The 26120-nt window shown below is 39.1% G+C and overlaps 1 protein-coding gene across 11 annotated transcripts in view; it reads right to left on the bottom strand.

Moving 5' to 3' along the window:
* Positions 1-26120, bottom strand: part of ARHGAP6 (Rho GTPase activating protein 6) — a 348894-nt gene that overhangs the window by 52334 nt on the left and 270440 nt on the right. For 9 of the 11 annotated variants that reach the window (XM_068920657.1, XM_068920694.1, XM_068920678.1 and 6 more), the window contains one exon: positions 14925-15084. In XM_068920657.1, the coding sequence (XP_068776758.1) occupies positions 14925-15084 (160 nt within the window). Of the gene's footprint in view, positions 1-14924; positions 15085-15384; positions 15548-26120 lie in introns of those variants that run through there. The other 2 variants (XM_068920707.1, XM_068920716.1) reach the window with 2 other exon arrangements.

The following is a 26120-nucleotide window of genomic DNA, read 5'->3' as shown; positions in this document are numbered from 1 at the left end:
CAGAATTCACAGCCCTTAAGGCCCTGCCACCTTTCTGCACAGCTCACCTGTGCAAAAAGAGAGGGGCTAAGGAGACCCCTTCCCAGTGCTACCCCAAGCTACTGTACTTCCATGGTCCAGAAAGCTGCAGGCTTAACAGACGAGCACGAGCAGAGCTACACCAAAAGCAACCCTGAAGAGAACACAAAACACATGCCTGCTTTCAATTTGTTCATGCTGCATTATCAGTACCCCCGAAACAGAGTCTGAATATTCAATTATCTCAGAATTTCAAATGAGTACACCAAAATCAAGATTAAGGCTCAACTTTCATTCCCTTATCTTCTGTTTTTATTTTCTTATTTTTCATGTATTCCTTGACCTTTTTGTACTTGGTCTCTGATCAGAGATTATTTTGTTTAGAAAGTTTAAAGAAAATGTTTTCAGCTGTTTCTGCATTACTGATGTGAAAAAATATAGAGTTTTACATCATTCAAAAACCTTCTTACTTACCAATAAATTAAAAATGGCTGTGCATATTACATGAACTCTGAGGAATATGATATTCGTTAGGTTTGACAGAGGAAATCAAAAAGCAAAGCATTAAACTATTTAAAGATAGTTCAAGTTATAAAAGTAATAAACTTTTGGAGCTTACTGGTATTTGCCATATTTTTAGCTGGCCCTAATGAAAGAAGTTCACTTTGACATCACAATAAACAGCTGCTTAGACCTTTTTCTATGCTAGCGTGAGGGAAACTGCTACTGCCATATATAGAAGGGACAAGGGAAATAACTTGCTCAAACAAGCATGCAAAGCTACCTGGCAGCCTTTAGAGGATTACAAAGGAAGGGCCAAATGCCCCTCTATGCCCTTCTATGGCTGTCAGCAGGGACTAACAAAAAGCAGGTGGATCCAGGGAAAGGGAGAAAAGCTAAAGAAGCAGGAAACCAGGTCTGAATTCCCTGCGTACAGGACAGAGAGTCACTCTGCTTGCTTCAGTGGCCTACGTTAGCTGAGGATTAACTGTGTCATACTTAAGTCCCATATCCTATTGCTATTCAAAAAAATGAGAGAGTGGCCAAAGCGTAATTTGCAATGCATTTTTTTCCAGGAAGAGTTTTTCATGGAGCGTACGGCCTTGCATCAGTATTGGCAGTAAAAAAAAAATCTCTAGACATATTGAAGTAAAAGGGAAAAACTCTTTTCATAGCTCAGGGCAATACTGAGTGCAGTGAGACCCCGATGTGATTTATGAAGCAGCAACGTAAAGTAGCAGATGAAAGACAACTAAAACATAGTCACAGTGTTTTTTCAGGCTGCAGCAGTGCCTGTACTGTAGTAGGATCTTCATTAAATTCATAAGTTAGCAGAGCTCCTAACTTGAATAGAATGACACACTGCAGACTTTGCTGCTGCCATTGATTTTACATGGAAGCCACCAGAAACCATGATGGTGGGCAGAATTTTAAAAGCTTTGAGAAAGAGAACAAGATCCCCTGCTTGGAGTGCTTTTGTAACTGTTGGTAAAATAGGTCGGAAATGATCTGCAGTACTACATCAAAATAAAGTGTAGTAAAAGAAGATATCTTAGCTGCACAGAAAATAAACCAGGAGCCTCGATACTGTAGTTGAGGTAATAAAAATATAAATCACAACTCTACAACTGACTTAAGCCCACTGGGGGGGGGGGGGGAGAAAGCAGGAATTGACTGCCCCCTGGCTAAATAAAAAGCTATTTCATGGCACTCCTCGTCAAGGTGACTATCGATTTGATCGGAAGGAGACAATTAACTTGCCCCCCAGAGGACGGGGCAGGCTAGAAGCAGACCAGGATAGAGTTGGCATTACATTTTGTATGTATTGGTAAGCCAGCTTGCAAACACATAATGGTGGGTGAAGCAGCAACCAGGTTGCTTTATGTCTCGCCTGAAGCATTTTCCCCAGATGGCTCCGCAGGAGCACGGCTTGAACTCTTCAAATGAACTGGGAATTCTCCAAACGCCCTTTAAGTCAGATGACCTGTCAGTGATCATGGTCAACTACTCAGAGAGGGTTTCAGGCATCCCCTAACTATCACCTGACCAACATTTTGTTGTTGTGAACCCTTCTTACATTCCCTTTCCTGAAATTTCACCTTACAGAGGGAGCTGTGCAAGAAAACAAGCCAGCCTTCATAACTCGGTCTGCTCCCTCCGGGGCTAATAAACCCAAGGGCCAATATGCCTACACAATGCTCAGAGCCTTGATGAATAAGTGAAACGAAAGAGTAGCCTTTAGTGCAAGGAAATGGAATCGAGGTGCGGAACGTCTCTCAGTGGATAGGTCTGTGGATCCAATAATTTAGATGCAATCCCTTCGATAAAATGGTAGTAGATCTTTCTAACAATGTCTCATTTTAATCATTAATTGTCTTCTGTATCTGTAGCGTCCGTTACCATGCTTACATACTTTTTATTAATAAATAGAAATAGAGGTTGAAAAAATGATAAACCACACATATAAAAGGCATGAGGATGACTGCAGAGATGACTTAGGCCAACTTCCTGCACAGAGAGTCAAATATACTTTGACTACCAAAAAAAGACATTTGTCTAATTTATTCTCTGAATCTTTTGGTACAGGAAGTTAGTTCTCCAATAAATCTCTACACAGCCTTTTCAGCGTAAAAGCCTTAAAAAAAAAAAAAAGGATGCTATTTGAAATCTACAACAATGCAGTCAGCACTCGTTTCTTACTACTCTGATGATGCTGAAAGCGTTATTACGATGTAAAGGCTGACAAACGAAAGGAAAAAATATGGTACACCTTTTACAGCACCTCTGATTAAATAAATCTACCTGCAGTCATCTTATCTTTCCTAATCAGTATTCAGTGACTGAATTTAGACCTCTGGCAGCAACTAAAACAACACCACTGAAACCATACAGTTGAAAATTTAGAAACTAACTCTTCTGCCTAAGGCAAGAAGAAATCTTCATCAGGAATACACACTTTTGAAAGAAGCAATCTGCAAAAGGTAAGAAAAATAAATCTGATTTTCAATGGAAATTTTAAAAAGATTTATACCAGCAGAAAATACACATTAAAGCAGACTTCAGCCAAAGTCAAGTAGAACATGAAAATTAGTAGGCTGCAATGCCAGTATGCTTAATAAAGCTTCAAAGTTTCTCAAATGTAGTATATTCTTTTGTATTTTATTTTTTGGCTTTCAAGATGAATTGTAATAAATAAAAATAAACTGTAATAAAGAATAAAATCTTAAGTCACTATAGAATCAACATACACATATGTGGATTATTTGTAAGATTTAGGACAGCCTAATCAAGTACTCAAAAACACAATAAAACATAATTATTTTCAAGGCCAGGACTACATTAGTAGAAACATTGGTAGAAAGCAATGAAGAATACCTCTGTTATAGTAGAGGCTTAAAAAAACAAAAACAAAGACTCAAATCCACCTGATTTCGCAAAACACTGCGTTTAGAGTCTGTTTTATATACTTTTTTGTTCCTGAAACTGGTTCACTCAGTCTGCGTGTTTGAGCTTTTCTATGTATCCATGAGTAACATTTTAAAATGGAAGCTGAGATTTTCATGTGACATCATAATACAGATATAACATTGAATGTATTTATATGAATTTAAAGGTAATAGTTACTTCAAGTGTACTATCAAGGAAATTATATTGGAAAGGACTTTCCCATGTCTCACAACTAATTTCTAAACTCAATGGGACTTCACTTCACATGAGCACACACAGCAGTCTCTTGACAAGATCTGGATTTGTGTAACATAACCCTAACTCCACAAAAGTCAAAATCTAAATGAGCATCATAATCCCCTAGAATTACTGTGTCCTAATAATGAAGATCTCTGGTCATGATTCAGTCCAAGATAATTATGTTTCATGACATTTGTATATGGAAATGTGGATCATAATACTTCCTTATCTATTTCTGGAGCTTCAGCAACATCTTCTTCCTTCATTGCAATACCCACTGAAAGACAGGGATACTTCTGCCCACTGAGCTCAGCAAGGCAAAATGTTCCTTTGATTTCCATCCTCTTTCTCCATCTTCACAGGAACATACCCACACAACGGGTGGATTCTTGGAACTTAGACAAATATTTCTTTTAAAGATGCTAACACTCTGTTGCAATATAGGCTAATTGCCCCATGTTCACATTAATAGTGCCATGGATTTCACCAAAAAGCCTAGCGTTTTGTAATTTCCTTTCAAGTATTTTTATAGCACTGAACAAAACGTATGCTGCTCCTCGATCAAGGCTCTTAGGTACTTACCAAAATATATATTAAAAATGGAAAAGGCAAATTTTTTTCTTGGTACTGAGTAAAGAAACATTTGCTTTTAAAACCATTAGCCTGTCTCTAACCGATGGAATAAATATGCTGAATAAAGTATTCCCAGTGGAAACAGACATGTAAAACCCACTATGTGATACCACAAAATCTTGGAAATCAATCTGATGTGCATTATGTCGCATCTTTAATAACAGCTGTCTAACAGCAAAGTTAAGAACGGAACAGATCTCTAAAAACCTTCTTAACCCAGTGAAGATAATTTATTACTTCCCCTGCTCTACTGTTACTTCTTTTTTTCCCTTGTGTCAATTACAGCAAAAAGTCAAATTTGAAAAAAAAATTCGTAACAAGAAATTTCTCAAAATTTCTAGCTGAGGAGGAAAAAAAAACCCTGAAATTGTTGGCTTGCTTATTCTCCCGCCTGGAAGAGCTCCTGCTACTGACACTTTGTCAAACTCATGTGCAGCAGCCTCTAAGTCTGAGTGCTCTAACCACCTCTACCCTGCAGCTGGGGCTTCTCCCAGCTTAACACCTTAAATTGATTTTGTTTTCTCTTTTCAGACGGGGAGATATTGTTTTTATTTTCCTAGAGGGAAAATGGAAAATTTGGATTTTGAAAAAAATACCCTCCATCTACAATTCAGCAAGATACACAGTTTTCACTTAGCTCTCCTAGCGAGTCTGACATCAGCTTAAGAGATCCAAGAGTTATTAATATAATATAAAGGAGCAAAATTTAGCTCACGGCCCTGCTTGTCTCTAACGTAATCTTCATGAATACTGCTATGTTAAAAGACAATCTTACAAATGACCCAGGGACTCTCAGGATCATGTTGGATACTCTTCTAGATGAGAAGAATTGTTAGAGGCTGGCATTAAGAGGAGTGGTAATATACCTCTCTACTTAAAAGATATAGTATACGCCAATACAAAAGCATCCAATCTAATCTCATAGCTCCACAAAGTATAGGATACAGTTTACTTAGATGGTTTCCACTGTTATAAAAGTCTACAAAGTATATAACATGGTCAGTGATTAAACACAATGACCAGCTTGGAGCCTTTACAAAAATGCAAGTCCAGATAAAAATCATATTCACTCTCAGTGTTAAGGAAAATGGGTAATGACGCGTAATGTAAGCAAAAAACAGATCCAAAAATCCACTCCCTGCCAAAATAAACAAGAAGTAGAGAACACACAATTCTGAATTCCCATTTTTATTCAGAGCTTAACAAGAACGTACTAGGGGCAAAGTGCACCAACGAACAATAAAAAGTCAGAAAACCCAATCATATGTGTTTTGTTTCAATTTCAAAAATTTCTTAAATGATACATTCATAAAACGTTGCTCCTTCAAATTTTCCTTACTTAAGGAAGTCTTACAGCAGACTGTAATAATTACTTCATATAAACAGATGTGCAGCATCACATGCCTGATGAAATTAGCTATAAAACTTGCATACAAAATGTGCAACAGCACACACAAAAGCAGAATAAGCTATAATTTTTCCAGTAACGATTAGGATTGTATTTAGGTCTCCAAGCCCAACACGAGATGATATTCACTATAATTTTTAAATAACCAAGAAAACTAAGAACTAGATTTGGTAAATACTAGCTAAACACTAAAAATTACTTTCTCTCTCCTCAGATGTCCTAATACAGTTCAGAAAAAAAACTCCGGCAGAAAGTCAAATACTTGCTGTAATTACTGAAACAACTGTGTATGACCTAGTTGCTGCTAACAATAACTAATTGTGTGGATATACATTCTTGTCATAGGTGGCACCAATACAGTAAACAAGCTTCTTAGTAAAGGCAATTCATCTCTTTTATTACATCTGGTACACTTGCTAAAATAGCTGGGTAACATGTTTATCATCAGTTCTGGAAAGTGAAGACAATCCTGCAGCTCACTCTTGTATCTTTGCTCCAGAACATTTGAGGAACGTTCAAATAAACCCCAAAGTACAGAGTCAGTGTACGTAGTACTAGTACTGCAGGGTAAATACACTCTGGAACGTGGTGCGCGTTAAAACAAAATACTACATCAACGTAACGCTAAGGCTGTGACCTAAGCCAACAAAAGCAAGATAATTCATCACAGAGATGGAAGTTCTGGCCTTAGCCCAACCTATTGCATCTGTTGCAACCTGTGGCATCCGATCTGTTAACAATCCCGCACCAACATATAACCTCAAACTTGCTTATATCAATCTCATATTTGGGAGGTGAGAGTGGAACTTAGATATTTCAGCAAGTCAGTCTGAAGATATGGGCCTGAAGTCTTGTGTCTTAATACTTTCCCTACAAAAAATGGAATTTGATAGCATCCTGTAGTACTCTACTGAAACATGGGTTGATACAGAGATTAATCATTATTGGTTATAAGAAAAGAATGACGTATGAAAGATAAAAACATACTCCTGAGGCTCTTGCCTATTTTTACAACTCTAAACTGGCTGAACCTAAGCCTTTGAAATCTGACATAGCACACAAGCAAAGAAAAGCTCCCAGGTCAACATTCTCACACCCGAAAGTTTGGATGAAGTAAATTACAAGCTTAGAAGCAAAAATGTCCAATAAGAACAATAGTGAGATTCTGTGAAGGCCTGTGCAAAACCTAAATAATATAGTCCCTTTGCTGACTCAAATTCTACCTCATTCAGGTTAAATTAACATTTCCTAGATTTAATTAAAAGAATTCACCTCAGCTTCTTTGCCCTTTTTGTAGAATAAAAGAGAGCATCCCTTTCTAAGTAGGAGCTTTCCTCTACCTCAAGGTCTCAAAATTGACTAGTCCCACAACCTTCTCTATCACAAGAACCTTTTCTGAGTCCTAGTTCTTTCAAGTCCTTTCAGGATCTCCTCCTTTCCCATCTTTGAGAGTCACCTGAAAGGTGTCATCCACTTAAGGACGGATTTAGAATATCAGGAGGCCTCATCAACTCTGCAAGCTGATGCTACCTTAAGCGGATTGATCCACAAGTCCCTGTTAAACTGCTGCAAAACTAAGATTAAACATAGCTATAAAATGAGCCACTCATTCAGCACATATGGGATTTAGGGGACATTTCAACTCATAAATCAGTGGGGCAGGAACAGGGATCTTCTAAGAGCAGGAGTTCGCTTTTTCTGTTGTTGTTGATTTTTTTTTTTATTTTGTTTGCTGAACCTTTCTGGAATCGAGAGACAATGATCATTATCAACTAGACCACCACTAGCACAGATGTGAGTGCTTGATCATCCTGTTGATCACTGTTTCTCTTGTATTACAAAACTTCTCAATGGTTAAATCAAACCACATACTGAAATCATAGCCTCAGGTATAGCCGTTGCGCCTTTGGGCTTACCCAACCGTACCCACTTATGGTCTCTTGTCTTATGCTGAGAATGTAAGTTCTGGTGGTCAAATCCACCCTACAGTGGTCTGCATTGAAACAGAGTCCTGATCCATAGCTGAATCTCAAAAGTACAAGTGCAATAAAAACACAAGTAGCTATGCAATTTAACTGCTGCAATGACCATCAACGACCATTAAGCAAAAGAAAAATTAATATGCCTATTTTCTTATGTGTTATTATCAATCCATAAAGGGCATTTCTTTTCTCCAGGTAATTTCAGACATGCAGCTACAATGTCCGCTGAAGCTTTAAAACAATAATCTCTAGGCTGATACAAAAGAAAATGGTTCTTAGTGTTTGTTTGATGTCTTAATGAACAAGCATAGGTTGCACCCAGCCTGTCAAAACAAATCATAAACAAAGCTAACATAGAAGCAGACATGAGCTTCTGTCTGCTTGTGCTCTCCTTTTGCTGCCTACAGTTAGTTCTGAGTCTGTGAAATACTGCAGACTGAGTTGTACATTATGGGACCGGCAATGCATATGCCCTTACGGCGCATTGCTACTCTGGCCTGTTAACTCTCAGAAGCACCCTTTTAGCCTGAGAAAACAGAACAAAAAAAGCAGGGGCTGCAGGAGAAAGGGAGCGGTTTGTTCCGTGTGCTCCTGGTTACAATGCTTGAACCATTGCACAGTGTGGAAGAAGAACTGCTACCTACCAACATTAATACCTGTCGACTATTTTTTTTCTTATTAGAGTAATTGAGACCATGAGGCAGGCAGTCTGTCTTCCTAAAGTGGGAGGCAGTGTATAAACCAGTAACAAATGATCATCTATCTTCAAAGAGCAAAATAAACAGTAATCACAAGTGGTAACCTATAACACGCTTTTATAATGCAAATGTAAAACCTCTTAATAGGTTATAACAATATATCCTGTAAAAGAAGAAACATTTATTTTCTACTCTTGTTCCTGAATGGACACGTGTATTTTCCTCCTATTCCCAAGGGGTTCCTACCGACGCTCTGTCCTAACCCCAGCTTTGCAGCCAAGGCTGGACAGTAATAAGTGGAACGATTTCTACAAGTGATCTTGCACAGTGCTTTGATAGTGAGCATTATTGCTGACACCTCTGCTTTACAAAAGCTATAGTGGTACTAAACAGACATGAGTATCAGTAGAGAGAAGGCTGTTGTCCAGAAATCCCCCTCACATTCTTCTATATCTCTTCAAAGACATGCAGTGGAAGAATATCACATGCAGAGTCTTAAGCAGACAATGGTCCCCACTAAATTGTTTCACCAGCCCTAATTCCAGGCACTAGTTCTTCTTCATTAAGAAACTCTGTATTTGGCCTACGGTAGAGGGAAGAGGAAAGAGGAAGGAAATTCCCTGGGGTAAGTTCCTAGTACACAAGACTTCTATGTGCTCATAACAGTTTCAGTCCTCAGTCAGCCGCAGACCTTCCCCAGGGCACTGCAGAGAGCACTTGGCGTGATAAGAGCACATGAGTTTTCTATTTTGCTGCGGACACACCACATGCTTCTTCGCATCCCAGGACAATGCGGTCAGCTGGATTGTTATCATGGTAATAATATATATAATAAGAAGAATTTGTCTAATTACATGGAGATGTTTACTGTGCTGTAATGTTGCCAGTGTGGCTAGAGCATATGAGAGTATTACCAGTGAGAAATATAATTTAACAGTTTTGGGAACTACAAGAGATTTATTCTTGCAAAAACATCAACTACTTATCAAAATAGTCTTTGTTGGCACTATGCAGAAAAACTATGTGAAGACAAATAAAGCACAAACTGTTATTGATATATGGTGATTTGAACGTGGTCATTTCTTCATAAAGAGTTAATCAACTGTCTCAGAAGTCAAAAACTTGCTGTCAAACCAGCAACAGATCAGAAACAAAGATGCCGTTTCTATATAAGTCACTGGAGATACTAGCTAAATTTGTGCCTGTCTTGGTAGAGGTAAAAAAGTGCATGAGGAAACATATATTGTTCTTATACTTCTGCTCTACTGAGCTCAAGAGAAGTTCCTCAGCAGTGAGGTAGCTAGCATGTGCACCACCATCAGGAAAGAACCAAACACAGATGAAGAGCTAGGACTTTACCCAACAGATAGTAAGTAGTAACTGAGTTGGCTGGACTCAGCAGACAACGGTTATTGCATCATTTTAATGCCAACAGAGCAACTTCTCTTCCACAGAAGTCAGGAGGGGTTGGGTTGGTACCCCGGGGGACATAGTGCTTTGCAGAACTGGGCCCTAACGGCGCACACATCCTACTCTATTCAAGTCCCGGCATTGTTCTTCTCTTCCAAAACATAAGCTCTCAATGAAATGGTAAATTAGAAAATGAGAAATACAGGCAACATCATTCTATCTTTACAGTTTGCTAGGTCAAAGGTGGAAAAAGAGATAAAATAAAAAACTTCCAAATATTAACTGAATATCCAGTCTGACCCTTATTTTCATCCAGATGCACTACCTTTTAACATGAGACATTGTTTATAGACCTTCGGCCAGCTTTCAGTCTTACGAGCTAACATTCTCAATCACTTCCAAACCAATTTAAAATACTTTTCTGGGGACTTTCATGGGATGGCCAAGCTTTCTAAAGAAATTCAGCTATAGCACATCCACATCTCTGAGCACTGGTACTAGCTACATATTTTTTTCCACTTCTCTGACAGACATTTCCCCACTTTTCACAAAAAATTCTCTCTCACACACCCACCCACAAAAATCAGGGCTTTAGATGCCTCAAATACGGGCCATGCAGATTCAACAGTTTGCAGATAGTATTTTGTTTCCTGTGATCCCCTCAGCTTTTTTTCTGCAGCTCTATATATACAAGCTTCATTACTTCCTAATTATCCATGTATCTCCCCCTTGTTTATCTTCTTAAGGAGCGACTATAAAAAGTAGCTCAGCGATTTACGTTTACATATTACACTGGTGCACACCTATCAATGTAATACTCAGAATTAGTAGTGAGTGTGTCTTTTTAACTCGTTTATTCTTTCTTTCCACAAGTCCTCACACACTGTTGTGGAGCTGGGAAGCCCGGAGTCGAGAACATAAGCAGCCGCAGTCTCTTCCTCACTAGGGAGAGGTGAAAACTGCAGCAGCAACCCGACTCCCAGATCCTGTTTGAGTCCCTACAGTTGAGTTCACTGTGTACATGAAAACCAAGACAGACAGTTGAGGACTTGAGTTAGGGCTTGATCCCTAACTCCTTGGTTTTTCTGATTGTTAAAGCCCTAGCGGTGCCTACCAGAGCTCCCCAACTCCGGCTTTCAGGCTCTTAGGGTTTAGGGAAGTGCAACAGTAGTAAGAATATTTTGCTATGAGTGAGAGTTAAAACTGCAAGGTATCGAGGAAACTGCTCCAGACAAACCTCCTCCAATACCTCCTCTGCTCAAGACATATCTGGAAACTACGAGCAGAGGGATAGGAAGAGTTCCTCTCCTCCTTTGATATCAGCTTTGAGAGAGCTACCTGACTTGAGTTACGAAGCTTTTTGTGAACACGTGGCCTAAAAGGCTAATTTTTCCTCAATATTTACCTAAAAGGATGTGCACAATTTGAAAGTTACAAAGATGTAAGCAAATTTAAAGTGAATTTCATCACCACTTTGTTTTTCCTGTTACAAAGAGAAGATTGGACTTTCTTGAAATGAGAAAAATATAGTATGTTCTAAACAGGAACTGTGAAGAAGCTGCACTCAAATTGTACTCTTGTGCCATTCAGAACATCAGATGACGAACTAAAAATCTGCCACAGAATAACTGCATTGATAGAGAAACTGTGTAACACTTTGCTTCGAAATGATAGCCTCTTGCAACTAAATAAATTACCCAAGAGAGAATATAAACAATACTAGATACAGTTATTGGTGGGAGATGGGGGAGTGACATGGGAGCTGAGACAGATGTTGATTACAAGAGAAAGATATGGCACTGATAGAAAAAAAAGGAAGACAAAGAAACAAATTCAAAGCGTCTCTGCTGGAGTTCTATATATGTGTTTACATGAGGATAACGATTCTTGACTATTTTCAATTCATTTTAATCACTTACTGAAGTGCAATCTTAGCATATTTAAAATGACATGCTGACAAATTCCTGTGGGGGGGGAGGGGGTCCTCTGCCTCTGACCACAGGATATTTAATGAATAGATGGTGGCGATGCATGTCATTAAGGGCTCCTGGCTGCAGCATGAGCAGCAGAGAGGGATTACATCCAAGGCATGACAATCTGCACATGCCTCCCAGAGCGACTGGCTGTGCCCAGCAAGTGCTAACTGCACCAGCTGCAGCGAAGGGGGCTTGTGAACACGGGAGAACTGCAACTTTACCAAGAAGGCCCCGAACTGGGACACAACGGTGACTGTAGATATGTGACAGATGCTTCTGGTACTCTGCCCCAGCTCCCAGGCAAGCGGGTTTGGCGCAAACACTGGTTACCCAAGAACAAAGGGCCTTCACTTCCCAAAGCGTTTGTGCTGGTAAAACGTAATTACTCAAATGCCTGCAGGAAGCAAATGTCCAGCAGGCACCAGTAGGCTTGGATGCAAGTCTGGAAGAAGAGTCAAGGAATCATGGAGAACATAAACTTTTAAAACAGCATTCTGTATTTTCTGAGGCATAGATTGTCCCCCTAAATTCTGCTCCTGAATAACCTTATGCCACAGTCTCTGAAGCAGAAAAGAGCTGTACAGTATATTTTCTGTGTACCTAGAGAACTTCTCCAGCTCTGTCAAATTATACACTGCTAGCTCTCTTGAAATTTGGCCCAACACAATTCATCTTTTTTATTGAGAGTATTTAACAACTCTCAATCTGTTTTTAACTTGAGGAAAAAATGGCTGTGATTTAGTTTTATGCTATTTATATTTCTGCATGCCCAGAGTGCCTGAGCCAGCTTCACACTGCTAAAACTTGTATTCTTCCTTTATGCAGTCCAGTGATGTTAGGAAACTAACTGGGATGGCTACCTGTACTCTCTTATCATACATTTGCATACCCTGCTACTGAAGAGAAATAGGAACATGAGCTAGACTTCAGAAGTGTCTCTACAAAGAGCCTAAACTAACCTCTAGCAATTTAGGAATGTACTAGATTCTTATGTTCCTGTTGAAGCACAGGCACAGATGTGGGATGATGGAGTGACAGACGATTATTTATATATATTGCAATGTCTTTGGTGCCAAATTAAGAAACAGGATGGACTGTTAAACATTACATGATTCCTAATGCTGGCTGCTACCTTCATTTGCTTCAACAGCTGGTACCACAACATCTTAAAACTGGATTTCAGCTGCTATTCATACACCCTGCATACTTTAAAACACAGAACAACTCATGATCTAGTTGTTCAGACTAAGTATGCAGATATGAGATAATTTGCCTCTTATCAATAATCTTACTTATAAATCTAATCTGACAGAACTGAATAGAGTAATTTATTTCTTGTCTAAACTGAAGCGAAAGGTACATGAAATGATGGGGTCAGCAGTAGGACTGGAGATGAAACAGCAGCTCAGGAAAGTACCTTTCATTTTGAGATTCTTTTCCAGAGTTTACAGTATTCTTATTTAGTTTTTATGTTTGAAATACTACTTGCAGACTCTCTCTCTATATAATTACATGTTATATCACCACCCATGTATGTATGTGTTGTCATTATAAAAGCTGTTCCTGGGTGTGATCTGAACCCAAAAGATGCAACAGTTCCCATTCTCTGAGGCCCTGGCATTGTGCCAAATGGCCTATGACTACTTTTTACCAAAGGACCTTAAAGAGGAAGAGCAGGCTGACTGGGCAGAGACCCAGGTTTTCCTAGACTTGTGGTCTTTCGTGCCATTTCTAGCAGGAAACAGTGAGGAGTGCATAAAAATAATACACAAATGCTCACTCTCCAATGCTCAAAAGTTTCTGAATATTAATATGTATACACCCTTGTCTCGGATGTGTTTCCTCTCTTTATATATATCCATCACCCACTGGAACTTCAGGTTGCCAAAAAATATTGCAGTGCCCTTAGCGATCTAATTTCTCATCTGAATGCTCTGTAAAATTGTTGTCATATTGATGGAGTATTTTTTGAGGGACTAGGGAGTTGTGGTGGGGCTTGGAGAAGCTGACTATCCATCTCACTCCAAACTGATACAGAGTTTGCCCTACTGTAATTGGAAAGTTGGACTGTGTTATTTTTGGCCAGAGTTTTCTGCAGATTTAAGAAGTTTAAGAATACCCAGGCTGATGTTGCTCACATTTGTTCTTTTCCACTTCATTGTTTTTATACAGCGGAAACCTTTGTTCTGCTTAACTTTGATTCATTCAAAAACTGTGCCTGTGGCACTGCTGTGCATGTGCTGCCACACAATACCTTTGGTCACAGCCAAAGGTGAGAATTGAGTGGCCTCCTCTTATTCCTTAAATAAAGTATACAGCAACTGGAAAAACATGCAGGAAAAACAGATTTGCAGGTGATCGTATCATAGCAAAACAGCCACCTTTGCTAGGCCTGATCTACGGTCCACACAAAGCAATGGAAACTTTCCCATTAGTTTCAGTAAGGTCTGGACATCTTGCACAGTAACCTAAGTACAAGTCTATGTGCAGTTGTCCTGCATCAGGACTCCGACAGCTAAGCTTTTCCTTTTCAGTGAATCTCTTGGTCTTCAGGTGTTCAGTGTCACATGCTAAAATTAACTTGTATTCTAGGAAATAATCACGACTGTCTTCAGGAAAATTTGGATAGAATTGATCTTACTTGATAGAGATGTCTTCACTGTCTGAGCTTGGCTTCCTTAGCTTTAGATGCTTGGCTTCCTTGGCTTTAGAGTCAACAGAGCTAAACGCCACTTCTAGGGCGTGCTCTATCTGACCTACTTAAATGTACCCTTTTGGATGACAGGAAATGTAAGAAAAGCCTTTTTCTCTCAACTGAGTATGAAGGGATCCTAGGATGAATAGATCAGATGTCTATTATCTATACAGTAGACATCTGTCCTTGAGCAAATGATCCCACACCAAGTGGCTTGACATGGACATGACAGAGAAAGACCAACAAAATTACTAGTCGTTGCTACAGTTACGAAGTTTAAATAAAGATTAATGATATGACAACAGCCACGGAATAACCAATCTCGATTTTCTCCCCTTTATTACTGTGATATGAAGGCAGTGGTTTACCAAGAGGACGCTTAGCAAACTAAACAGAAACAGTTCATTAAGCCCTTACCTTTGGGGATAGTAATCTGACAGCCCAGGTCACAGTCCTGCTGTAACTGATAAAAAGCCACTTCCTGTAGTCGAGCTCGCTCCAGCTCAGAGAGGCTTTGAACGGGAACTGACTTCAGCCGAACGCTGCGCCCTGACATGCTGTTCCAAGTGAAATCACCCTACAGGAAATCAAATGGAAAAAATATGAAGCATCATATGGTATGCACAGCTTAATAAATATATCCATCTCTTTTACTGCTAGGAAAAACAACACTTTTTTCTAAAAGGCCATTTTCTTGGACATCTCTAACCTTCTAAATTTTTTTGTTTTCCTAAGACCAACATTCCTTAAAAGGAGCGCAGAAATACAAAACAAAAAGTCAATTCTGCCTGAAAACATTCAACCAAGCATTGTTGCAAAAACATTAGGATTCCAGTAACCAAAAGCACAAAGCAAGGAAAAAAAAAAAAAAACCCACTCTTCTGTTTTTTTTCCCCAGCTTGGTTTCTTTGCACAGTGCTTTATCGTCATTTCACTCCTTTCCCTGCATAATCAGTTTAACTCCAAGAACTTCACGGACCCTTTGATGGCATGCAGCTTATCTCCCACCATAGGCTGGTCCCACTGCACAGGGCTGTCCCGAGAGCACACAGGCACAGCCCCTCCTCCTTCCTCACACATCCCCTCCTCCTTCCTCACACATCCCCTGTTATCGCGCTCAGACCAGGATTGACTAAAGGACAAGCTGTTTCACATTTTTGAAAAGCCATAATCAAGTATGTGTTAAAATTTATACAGCAAAACAACGTGCAATATGCTGCATCTCTGTAAGGTACCAAATTATGTTTGGAAATCAAATCAAAAGCTGTAGATGTCTGTCTCCCACTTGTGATAACATACACAAAATGCTACTATCTTAGCTAGCATTTAATGCAGGTGAGAAAAGTAATCATCAGTTAAACAGAAGTGGGAGCACATAGACAAGCTTAAAGATTGACAATTAACTTCAAGTAAGAGTTTCAGTATTCAGGAATAGCACATTTTAGCGTTACAGAGAAAGAATTTTTTTTCCCTCATTCTAACCATTTTTTTAAAAAACATCAAACTTGTAAGCCAATTTGGTATAGGTGTAATAAAGGTAACGCGAGAACACTGATTCACATCAACCGAGGTGTAAAAATAAATCCAGTAACCTGCCCTTCATCACAATACGGGACAGCTACAATTAACAGACTTCATTTTCATTGTAACTGTGCCTATTTTTAGCTTAAACTTCAACATTTGATGAATAATAATAGCAATAACAATAACAATATTAAGTTCAGTATCTTTATGATATGTATATACGTGGATCACATATGCAAACTTGCAGGCTAGCCCAGTTTTTGACTACTGGAACTTGTCCCTTTCTTTTTTTGACTGTTCCTCTCTCCTTGCTCTTTTACTGCCTCATTGCTAATTAGCTAGATTTAGCAATCTCAAACTAAAAGTTTGCAAAGCCACACGAAACCAAGACGACTAGCTTAACTCAAGCAAAATCAAAGTAGCAATAGTCACATAACGCTCATTTGCAAACTGCAAGGAACTATTTGCATTTTTTTTAAAAGCTGCTGTCATTTACAGTTAAAACTGATCAAGAACAGAATCTACTATCACACAGTGAATACCAAGAAACTAGTATCTTTCCAACTCTGATGGTGCAAAAAGAAAAACTTTACAAGAATAGAGGTATGCAATTCAATCCTCATGGACATTTCATGTACCTAATGTTCTATAGCCAAATTGGCAGGGAGAGAGATAGAAATATAGGTTTTTATTGTAGAATTTGGGAGTAGTTTTAACTGTTTCTCTGAGAAGAATATTTTCATAAATAAAACCCACACACTGTTAACCAGGATATTTAATTTTGGAACAGGAACACAGGAATTGGAAGCATAAAGGCTATCCATTAAAAAATGCTGAGGTAGCAGAGGTACTTAAAACTGTAGGCTTTTTAGGACACATTCTGTTTCCTGTCGAGCAAAAAATCAAAGGGACACATAGGGCTTTCAGGAATTACCACAAGTTAAATAAATATTCCTTACCTGGAATTTTGCATGGACACATGAATTATTGCTCTTTTGGGGATAAATATTACAACTATTATATACACAAATTATATATATTAAATATTATAAATATGGTCTACCTCTGTAGGTAGTTTAGCATCCACTCCTGTGTCCCTGAGTTAGCTTTCCAAGTGCAATAGTAAGCTGTATCACTGCAATACCGCAGCTGAACTGCTGGGCCCAGTCAGAAGGGTTTAACTCTAAGAGATGGTGCTTGCTAGCCGTGGTGCAGCACTGTATTAACATGACTATTCTGCTTTTGGGACCCAAGCAAGCCTCACTGCACAGAGCTGAGCTGCTTTAACATGAGCGAATCAGCCAACTTGGCACTGGCTCAGGAATCCTACCCCAGCTAATTTTACCTTAATAAGGGAGCATCCCACCTCTTTTTTTTTTTTTTTTTTTTTTTAACATGAGGTCAAGGGTTTAAAACCAAGTGAAAGAAAAAAGCCCCCAGCATGATCATGAAGCCTGTTCCTTTCAACATGAGGATTTTTATTTTGACAGCCTGCAAGCTTCCAAAATGTCCATGGCACTCACTGTGTTGGCCCTCTTTGGCAAATAAAATGGTACAATGCAAGCTATATATCTTCAAAAGGTACAACAGATTGTTAAGCCAAGATAAAGAACTTGGAATCATTCTGTCCAGTTTCTGTGCATTAAAGAAAACATTCCTCTTTTACACTTGATGTGTTTGATAAAATCTCGACTAGGTCACATTAACATAGGTTTTTACTATGCTAATGGAACATATGACTAATTAACTTAAATATTTTTGGAAGATCGTGCGTTAGGGCCAATGGAATCTCTTAATCTGCTAAAGAAGTGAGAGGCTCAAGAAAATTTCCCTTGAAAATATCTGTTTTATTTGGCAAATAAATATCATAGTGTCTTCTATGAGCCAAAACACAATATTTCATACTTTAACCTATTCATAGACTCCTATGCTCTGTTTTTGTGATGCGAGCTAAATTAAAGGCCTTATCTTCCTTCCACTGCACTGGAGAATTTTATGTATAGCCTGTAAAAATCAACCAGCTTTGAGACAGGTCCAGAAGAGTCAAGCTCTCTCTGAGAACAGGTACTAGCGCAATTACATCACTCACATACGCCTACAGCTATTCAGCATTGTTTGGGGCAGCCAAAGGAGGGAAAGGGCAGGCCAGACAAGCAGAATATCTTCTGCTTGTTTCTATTCATACAAGGAGGCACACTGTGTCAGAGTCTACTTCAACCAATGGTCTGACGTAGCTCCTTGGAGAAGCCTAAGAGAAGATTCCTACAGAGGATTTTTAAGTCAGGGTGACTTCTTTTTTAAAGTCCATGCCCTGCATATCTGTTCAGGCATACATAGGCAGCTTTTTCTCTATTATTTAGATTGTAGGACTGGTCAGCGCACGATCTGCAAATGGTTACTTCATCACCAAGAAGGAAAAAAAAAATAGAGAAGACTGTAAACAGAAATATAGCCCGGAGATAAAATGATTAGTCTGATAGGATACAACCTGCTCATTGTAAAGGTGCTTTTATAATTGACTTTCATAACATCTGCTAAAAGCCCTTCTCCAATTTCTCCCACCAATCAGTCATTTCCATTCCCCTCAGAAGTCTCCAGCTTCAGTTGCTTTTTCTCTCTGACTCTCCCACTAACATCTAACATTTTTCCTACGTGCAACCAAGCAGTTCACTTATTGGGTAAGTAACTAAAATACCAGAGCAGATGACTCAGCAAAGGAGATGAACGATTAACTGCATTCTGAGCCTTTGAAAAATCTGTCCGCTTTTCCCCATATCTTGTCCACAGTCATAAGCAAGATACAGACTGCAATTTTACTAATATATTTCAAACAAATGTCTTTTATGGGTTTGATGCCCAGTGGTTCTGAAATAAACATACATGCTATGTACTGACTTAAGCAACATTATGTGCTTAAGTTACTCTTAAGCACGTGCAGGCTATTCTTGTGTGTTTGACCTCTTCCTCCCGAGTCTCCCACACACAGTCTCTCACTCGCCTTTTAGCAAAGTCTTGTTCCCTTATGCTTTATGCAATGCAGAAACTGGTTGGTAAACACTGCAAGGAATCATGAATGTAGACACAGATCTACCGGTGACCACCTCTGCTGGCTGCTATGGAGTTTTAGGTCGTAGTGAGTAACACCGACTATGCACTGCATGGAGGGATATGCACCCTCCACACATGGAGATTTAAAATAATACAAATTTCAATGTAAGATAGAAAAAAAACCAATTTTTATCTTACTATATTACGCTTATTGACGATGACTTTCATCTGTACTCATTTAGGTAAATGTCATTATCAGATTAGCTGTCTACTTTTCATTAGTCTTTTGCTCAAATCCATTTGAAACCACTCAGATCAAAACCAGTTACGGTTATTTGTTTTTCTCCTACCCTAGCAACACTTAGCTCTTTGTGTTTTCAGCTACATGTGCCTCTACTGTAAAAGAAATCAGTATTTTTGCATATTAAGAGAGTACATTGTGAATAACATGGCAAATATAACACTATAAAGTCTTAACTCTTTGCTTAAGAGACTGCATATAATTGCCACTTTATAAGCCTTCACACTAAATTCACTTAACTTTAGTAATTTATTTCAACTCCCTCTAAAATCATTTCCAGACTCCTGAGCCATAATGCTTGGATTTTGACAGTTTATATTCCCCCCAACTCAATTTTCATGTCTGTACATGTAATCCCTCTCTTCCTCACTTCCCATGGTTGCTGCTCGTATTAACCCAAAACAATTCTGAAATGAAAGCCATTCATTCCAGCACAGCTGTATCCTTTCATATGAAATCAATGTACAAAATACTGTTCCCAGACAGGATGAGAATTATGGAGAGGGGGGAAATAAATGACATTAGACATCCATTTTCGCATTAAATGCGGTTAAGGACCAAATCTCTTGTCCTTTATTTGATGCCATCCTAGATAATTACCTGCACGCTAACCACGACTTGGGAAACAACCGGATGATATAAATGTCGTAGAGTCTGACTCTTTCTGTCACCCTCTTTCCAGCTGCTTTCCCACAGACAGTGCAGCTGCAGTGGCAGGCTGCTCCGTGGCTTCCAGCTGACGTTGCCAACTAATGCAACCTCGAATACTGAGGCATCTCCAAACCGAGCACCTACTTCCAAGGGACTATTAGCACCACAAAATGAGAAAAGTCGTTCTGATTACCAAAATGGCACCTTACTAACAAAATGCAAAGAAGCACAAGACTTACTGTATGACATTGACATATTCAGAGGGAGACATCTGAACACAGATGCACAAAGCACAGGGCACCAACAATTAACCTTCATTAAGAAAGCCTGGCTTAATTAATGTCATTATCTAGGGTGATATCCTGTTCCCCTTTATATCAATGGCAAAATTGTTAATATAATGTCTCCACTAGGAAAAGAATAAGTACAGTCCAGATAATCTTGTGTTACAGTTTGGGATCTTGTGTTAAAGTTGACTTATCTCATGCTGTATTGTACTTACGTGTATTAAATAATATATGTACAGAGAAATCTATTAGTTTTGGCAGAAGATCACACTGTACGTAAGAGTGTTTTAGGTATCAAAACTACTGAAACGGTAATTAACACAGCCCTGCTAAAGACACACATTTCCTCGCTCTTGGGTTATCCTGTCTTGTTCATGAGGCTATGGATTGTCAGCTGGAATTCAGTGAACTCAGGATACATATTGCTGAGTTCTTCATTGCAAGACAACCCACGTGGGATATGAATGCTGTTTTTCTCCACGGGGGCGGGGGGGACAGAATTCATACCCACAGCAGAAATACCTCATCTGGCAAGACAGCATGAACCAGCGCCCAGGTAAAGAACTACATTTCAGAATATTACAGCAGGTGATTTCCATTTACCAGTACAAAAAATGCCCTGCTAACTTTAGGCTAAGGACAAACAGGGAGCGGATGAAGGAGCATGCTTCCATAGTAGTATTAAAATTGCTAAACTAAAGGCAAAAATATTTCCTGTCCTTCTATGATCTACCTCCTAAAGCTTTCCAAATGCCTCATGATACTATTTCAGGTTTATAACATTTAAAAATGTTTTCTTTAAAATTTCCCTGATAATGAAAGATAGCCCCATTATTTTTCTAATATTAATAATTCTGAATGATGTGAAATAGATATTGCCTATGCAATTTAGCATTGCTTGACTAGCTGCATCACTAGCAAAGTATTCATCCCTAGCACGTCCAGTGTCTGCTAGACTTCTTATACATCTAGGAAGCCAACTTCAAAAAGTTGGAAATCTCCATTAAGCATCAAAATACCTAATTTTTTAAAATGTCTTCACCAGATAACAATGCTTCTGGACAAATTTATCCAGAAGCATCACAACTAGTGATGCTAGGGGCTCAGTACCTTTTGAGGGTGCCAAAAAATGAGAGAGAATGCCTTAAAAAACTAGACCCGACTGTAAAATTACAGCTGAACTTCTGTCAGTCTTAACGTGAAGAGATTTCTGTGTACTTCTGTCAGTAAAGGAGGACTAAGCCATATCGCAATATTCTGCACTTGTCTGTGGGTTGAGAGCACGTGCGCAGGTGTCACAACTAAGATGGCATGCAGTAACAAGCTGAACTGCAGTAATGATACCACCAGAGTATGGTCTGTACAATGAGAGCCAACATTTTCAACAATCTCAGCACAAAAGATCTGGGATCAGCTGGGTTACTTAAAAGAAGTTGTTGCTTTTATCACATATTGTGTTTTGACACGTTGGTGCTACATTTTTCTCAAATGTAAAAGCAGTTTTCTTCTTGAGCATGAATCCTGTGAACCCTGTAAGCTAGTGGCACCTGACCCAAAAATCAAATACAGTAGCTCCATGAGTATTATTATGAGAGGCAAATCTGCCTTAAATAGATAGTGCTCGAGGTTGTACTACCTACACAAATGTGTTCCTGCCCCCTACCAGCCCTCAAAGTTGAGCTGCTTGTGAAGTTCAACTGCTGCCTACGATGCACTAAATAATGGTATGTTTTGTCTGCATCTTCCTCGTATCACTAAAAGGTGGACTCAGTCTCGAGGACCGTCTTTGTTTGATATTGCAAATTGCAAAGCTAGAGGACACGCTGAAGATATCCACGCACTGCAGGGCTTGCATTCAAGCCACTATTTGAGCTGTTAAGCTCTTACTAAATACAAAGATTTCAAATTAGATTTTTAATATGAAATAGTGTTCTTTCTCCTAACGCTATTCAGACTAATGTTAAGTATATGAAAATATAAAGCTTACACTGGCAATGAATTTTAACAATTTGGAATAAACAAATACAACCAAGTGTTCTATTTGTAGTTTTATTGGTCCTGAAGATGCAGTAGACTAGGTAGGTAACACAATGCCTCCATGAAACAAAAAGGCAGAAATCATCTTCTGACTTCTGGCATGTTTTAAACATGGATGAAAGAAAAGTGATCTGCCGTTACTGGGATCTCACCTAGCTCAATACAGAAGTTAACAGTTTCTACGTCCAAAAAGAAGCATTAATTTGACTGCAAATGCTTTAAACGGTTTAAGAGTGGACTCTATATTCAGTATAAAATAAAAAATACCAATATTATACAGAGAAGTGAGTGATCTACTCCTACTTGAAAGACAGAAAGTGCATGAGAGAGCACATGCTGTCATTTCCAAGCATTCAAAAAATCATATATACCTGAGTATATATGATGAGATTAAAAATATATATATTTAAGTATTTTAGTTTACCTTCTGGATGTTGAGCCTTTAAGATGCACTAAGATTCCATTATCTGACTCTAATGTATGTCTAGAATTTCATTATGAAGTAAATAAAATAATTTAATTTCAAGACGCCAAGAACTGGGATTTAAATAACAACAGTAAAGCCTTTAATTCAATATCAACCACTCTTTGTATTGTTTCAAGTGGTCAGAGATAGTGTTTTCTATAAACTCTGACATCACTTAAAGAAAGGGTTTTTTGGTCTAAGGAAAAAGATTTGTTAACACATGAAAGATAGCCATTCTGATTTCCTATATATCAGGTCTGATTGGAAAACAATATTCTATGGGGGGGGAGGAGACCAGTTGTTTTTAGTCAGAACTGGAACAAAACGAGACATCGCAAAATATTCGTTCATACTTCATTAAGAAATGCAAGAAGGGGGAGCTCCTGGATAGTTAGCACAGAAAACACAGAAGACTTGGGGGAACAAGTCTGTGGTATTTGGTCTAAAGCAGGAGCTTGAACCAGACTTTACCCCATCCCAGGCAAATGCCCTAACTGGAAAGCTATTGACTACTCTAACATTTACTCTCACTGCTGTATGTAATCTGGGTATGGGTTGTCTGGTCCCTCCAGACTGACTCTCAGAACTCATTATCTGAGTGGCCATTCCAAGACCTACCTTGGACACTTCCATTAGTGCAGGATAAGGCCATCCACTTACTTTGAACTGTTTCTCACTGGGAGGGTATTATTTTAAGGAGTTTTGTCTCCACGTACAAGTGAACCTTTCACTTCTACTCTTCAGGCTCTTGTGCCAGAACTAGCTGTTATGTCAACTTTTAACCTGTGCTGAAAGAAAGGTGTTGCATAAGCTTTTTTTTTTTTTTTTAAAACCACACTTAAGGAAATTTTCTTTGAGTCATGAGTTTGTCTCGTCAGCCAGCAATATTTCAGCTGTTTAGTGACACAGAGTACGCACGCCTCTTGGAGGTAGGGACAGGCACATTCCAGACATGTGGAAAGTCAATAAATAGCTTTTAGGGATTAGGAGTCTTTATTCCATGTGCTGCGTAACCACACCACCCTTTCATTTTGGTTTTATCGCTCTCACACTCACACTCCGTGCATACATGCAAGCACTACCCTATCCTACACACTGATGTCAGGAATCCTGGGAGAACTCTGTATCCCTAAGTCAGCCGCAATGTTTTGGCCATCGACTCCAGTTTGTCGGGGTTGTTTTCGAGGGTTTTCTTTGTTTTGTTTTGTTTTTCCCAAAAGCTCTGGGATGACAAATTCCCTCCCACACTGGCAGCTGTTTTGATGATTCTCTTGCTCTCTTAGAGCCCCTGCAAAGATAAACCTCTGTGGAAAAGTTAAATAGGAAATTCAGAAAGTCTAATAACTAGGAAAAGATGAAAGGGTGCCTTATACACGTTCACCAGCACTGCCACTGATTTTAACTAATGTGATTACTATTTCTTTGTTTCCTATGTATTGGAAAGTGCTTGTTCCCTTTGGGTTAATTTAGGGATCTTGCAACCTGCAGTAAAGGACATTACTTCAGCTTATATGATTATGAACAGCACTGCTCCGACTTTTCTTAGAAAAAAGGATCACATTTGCACACACGCATCTGCTGATTTGCCATTAAATTAAATATCTAGCAAGAGTCTTAAATATTTTTTTAACAAAGAAATAACCTCAGCTATAGAACTGTGCAACGCCAAACTACCCTGAAACGCGTACCTAACAGTAAGCTAGACTGATGGATCAGTGTACACGTATACAGAAAGACCAGGAAAGAGCGTCTTGATGCTCTCTCCACTGTCTAGCAATGTGGAGGCTTGCTCAAATGTGGCGTTCCAAAGCGAGAAAGAAACGTCAAACAGAGCCATACAAATAAAATCACTGTGCTCCTACATCAGTTTTCAAGAGAAAGGTACATTTTGTGAACTGCCCCTCTAATCTGAGGCACCCCAAGTTCACACCGTGTGCCTGCCAGCTAGTCCGCAGTTCCATTCTTTGTTTTTAAGCAGCACATTTATTTTGGACAGAGAGAGGGAAAAATAGTCCATAAAGTTCCCACTGTTATGAAAAACAGAAACAATTGCTAGAGTTACAAGCTCCTCATGGACTGAGCCAGAAGATGAACAGCTCTTATTCTCCACTTACTTCCATACAGCTGACTGAGACTTAAAAATGTAGCGATAACACAGCCGTGCCTATAAAACGTGAAGCTTGCAGAACCCGTTATCTGCAAAACGGAACCTATGCAGTTGTAACTGTCATGTCCTCTACCTTCAAGAAGCCCTTCATCTCCAGTATATTTTGTTCACAGCTAGCAGGGCTATGGAGCCTTCATGCACGTTTACACAAAATGACAAACTACTCATCACAGACTTCAAAGCACACCACCACATGACTAAGCCATCCAAATACAAACCAGTCTAATTATGCAGCTGAGTTTAAATATGTAATGTTATTTCTCGTTTCATGGGTTTCATTCCTCTCAGTCTAACTATGAAAACATGCAAGGTCATGAAACTAGTCTCAAAATAAATAGTATTTGAGGGCCTGTTGACGGAAGAGACTTTGAGAGCCTGGTAAAGTGGTAGGTAGTGCCATTTTTTTTCTCCACTGAGTCAAAGCTGTTCTGTTTTCCTCAAATGTAGCTAAAACAAGAAAAAAATTAAAACACGAGCCCCTTACCCCATGCAGCATAAATATTCCATCATACTTATCTCTGCCACACTATGTATAGCATATTTGCTTTTCTTACCCATCTAGTTCTCCTGCGCCTTCAGTGTCCTTTATTATTTGATCGAACCAGATTTGAATTAAGAGCTGAATTTTTGTATGACTTTTTGTAAAATAAGAATAAGGTAAGATAATAATGTAGCTGTCCTGAAACTGTGTACTGAGTGCCTGAGAAAGAGCCCAGCTGGAGCAGCTACGGCTCCCATGATACCTTTTGCTGCCAAAGGCTTCCACTGTCATGAATCTTAGCGGGAAAAAACTGATCTTTTCCTTAAGCTCAGGGAGTCCAACAGTGCTGAACGCTACGTTGCAAAGCGTGTATGAGTATGCGTGTGACAGCGACATAGACGAATTGTAACTGGATTCTCCACTTCTTATTTCAATGGAGTTGTTTCTAAAAACTACACGGAGAAGGGACAGGGTTAGAAAGGGGCATGTCTCCCCTCAGAAATCTTTCTTCCACGTGGCTGTGCAAACTCAAAACTGACTCTAACTGCACAAACTTTCCCTATTAGGAATAGCTACAAGAATGCTGGAAGCAGCTGGCGTTATCCCCTGGAGCACAGCGAGGAGCGTTGGGTGTTTTCTCTCTGACCTTCC

Source organism: Struthio camelus, chromosome 1 (assembly GCF_040807025.1).
Source record: "Struthio camelus isolate bStrCam1 chromosome 1, bStrCam1.hap1, whole genome shotgun sequence".
Classification (NCBI taxonomy): Eukaryota; Metazoa; Chordata; class Aves; order Struthioniformes; family Struthionidae; genus Struthio; species Struthio camelus.
Note: the sequence above shows the minus strand (reverse complement) of the source record. Positions and strands in the feature narration are given on the sequence as shown.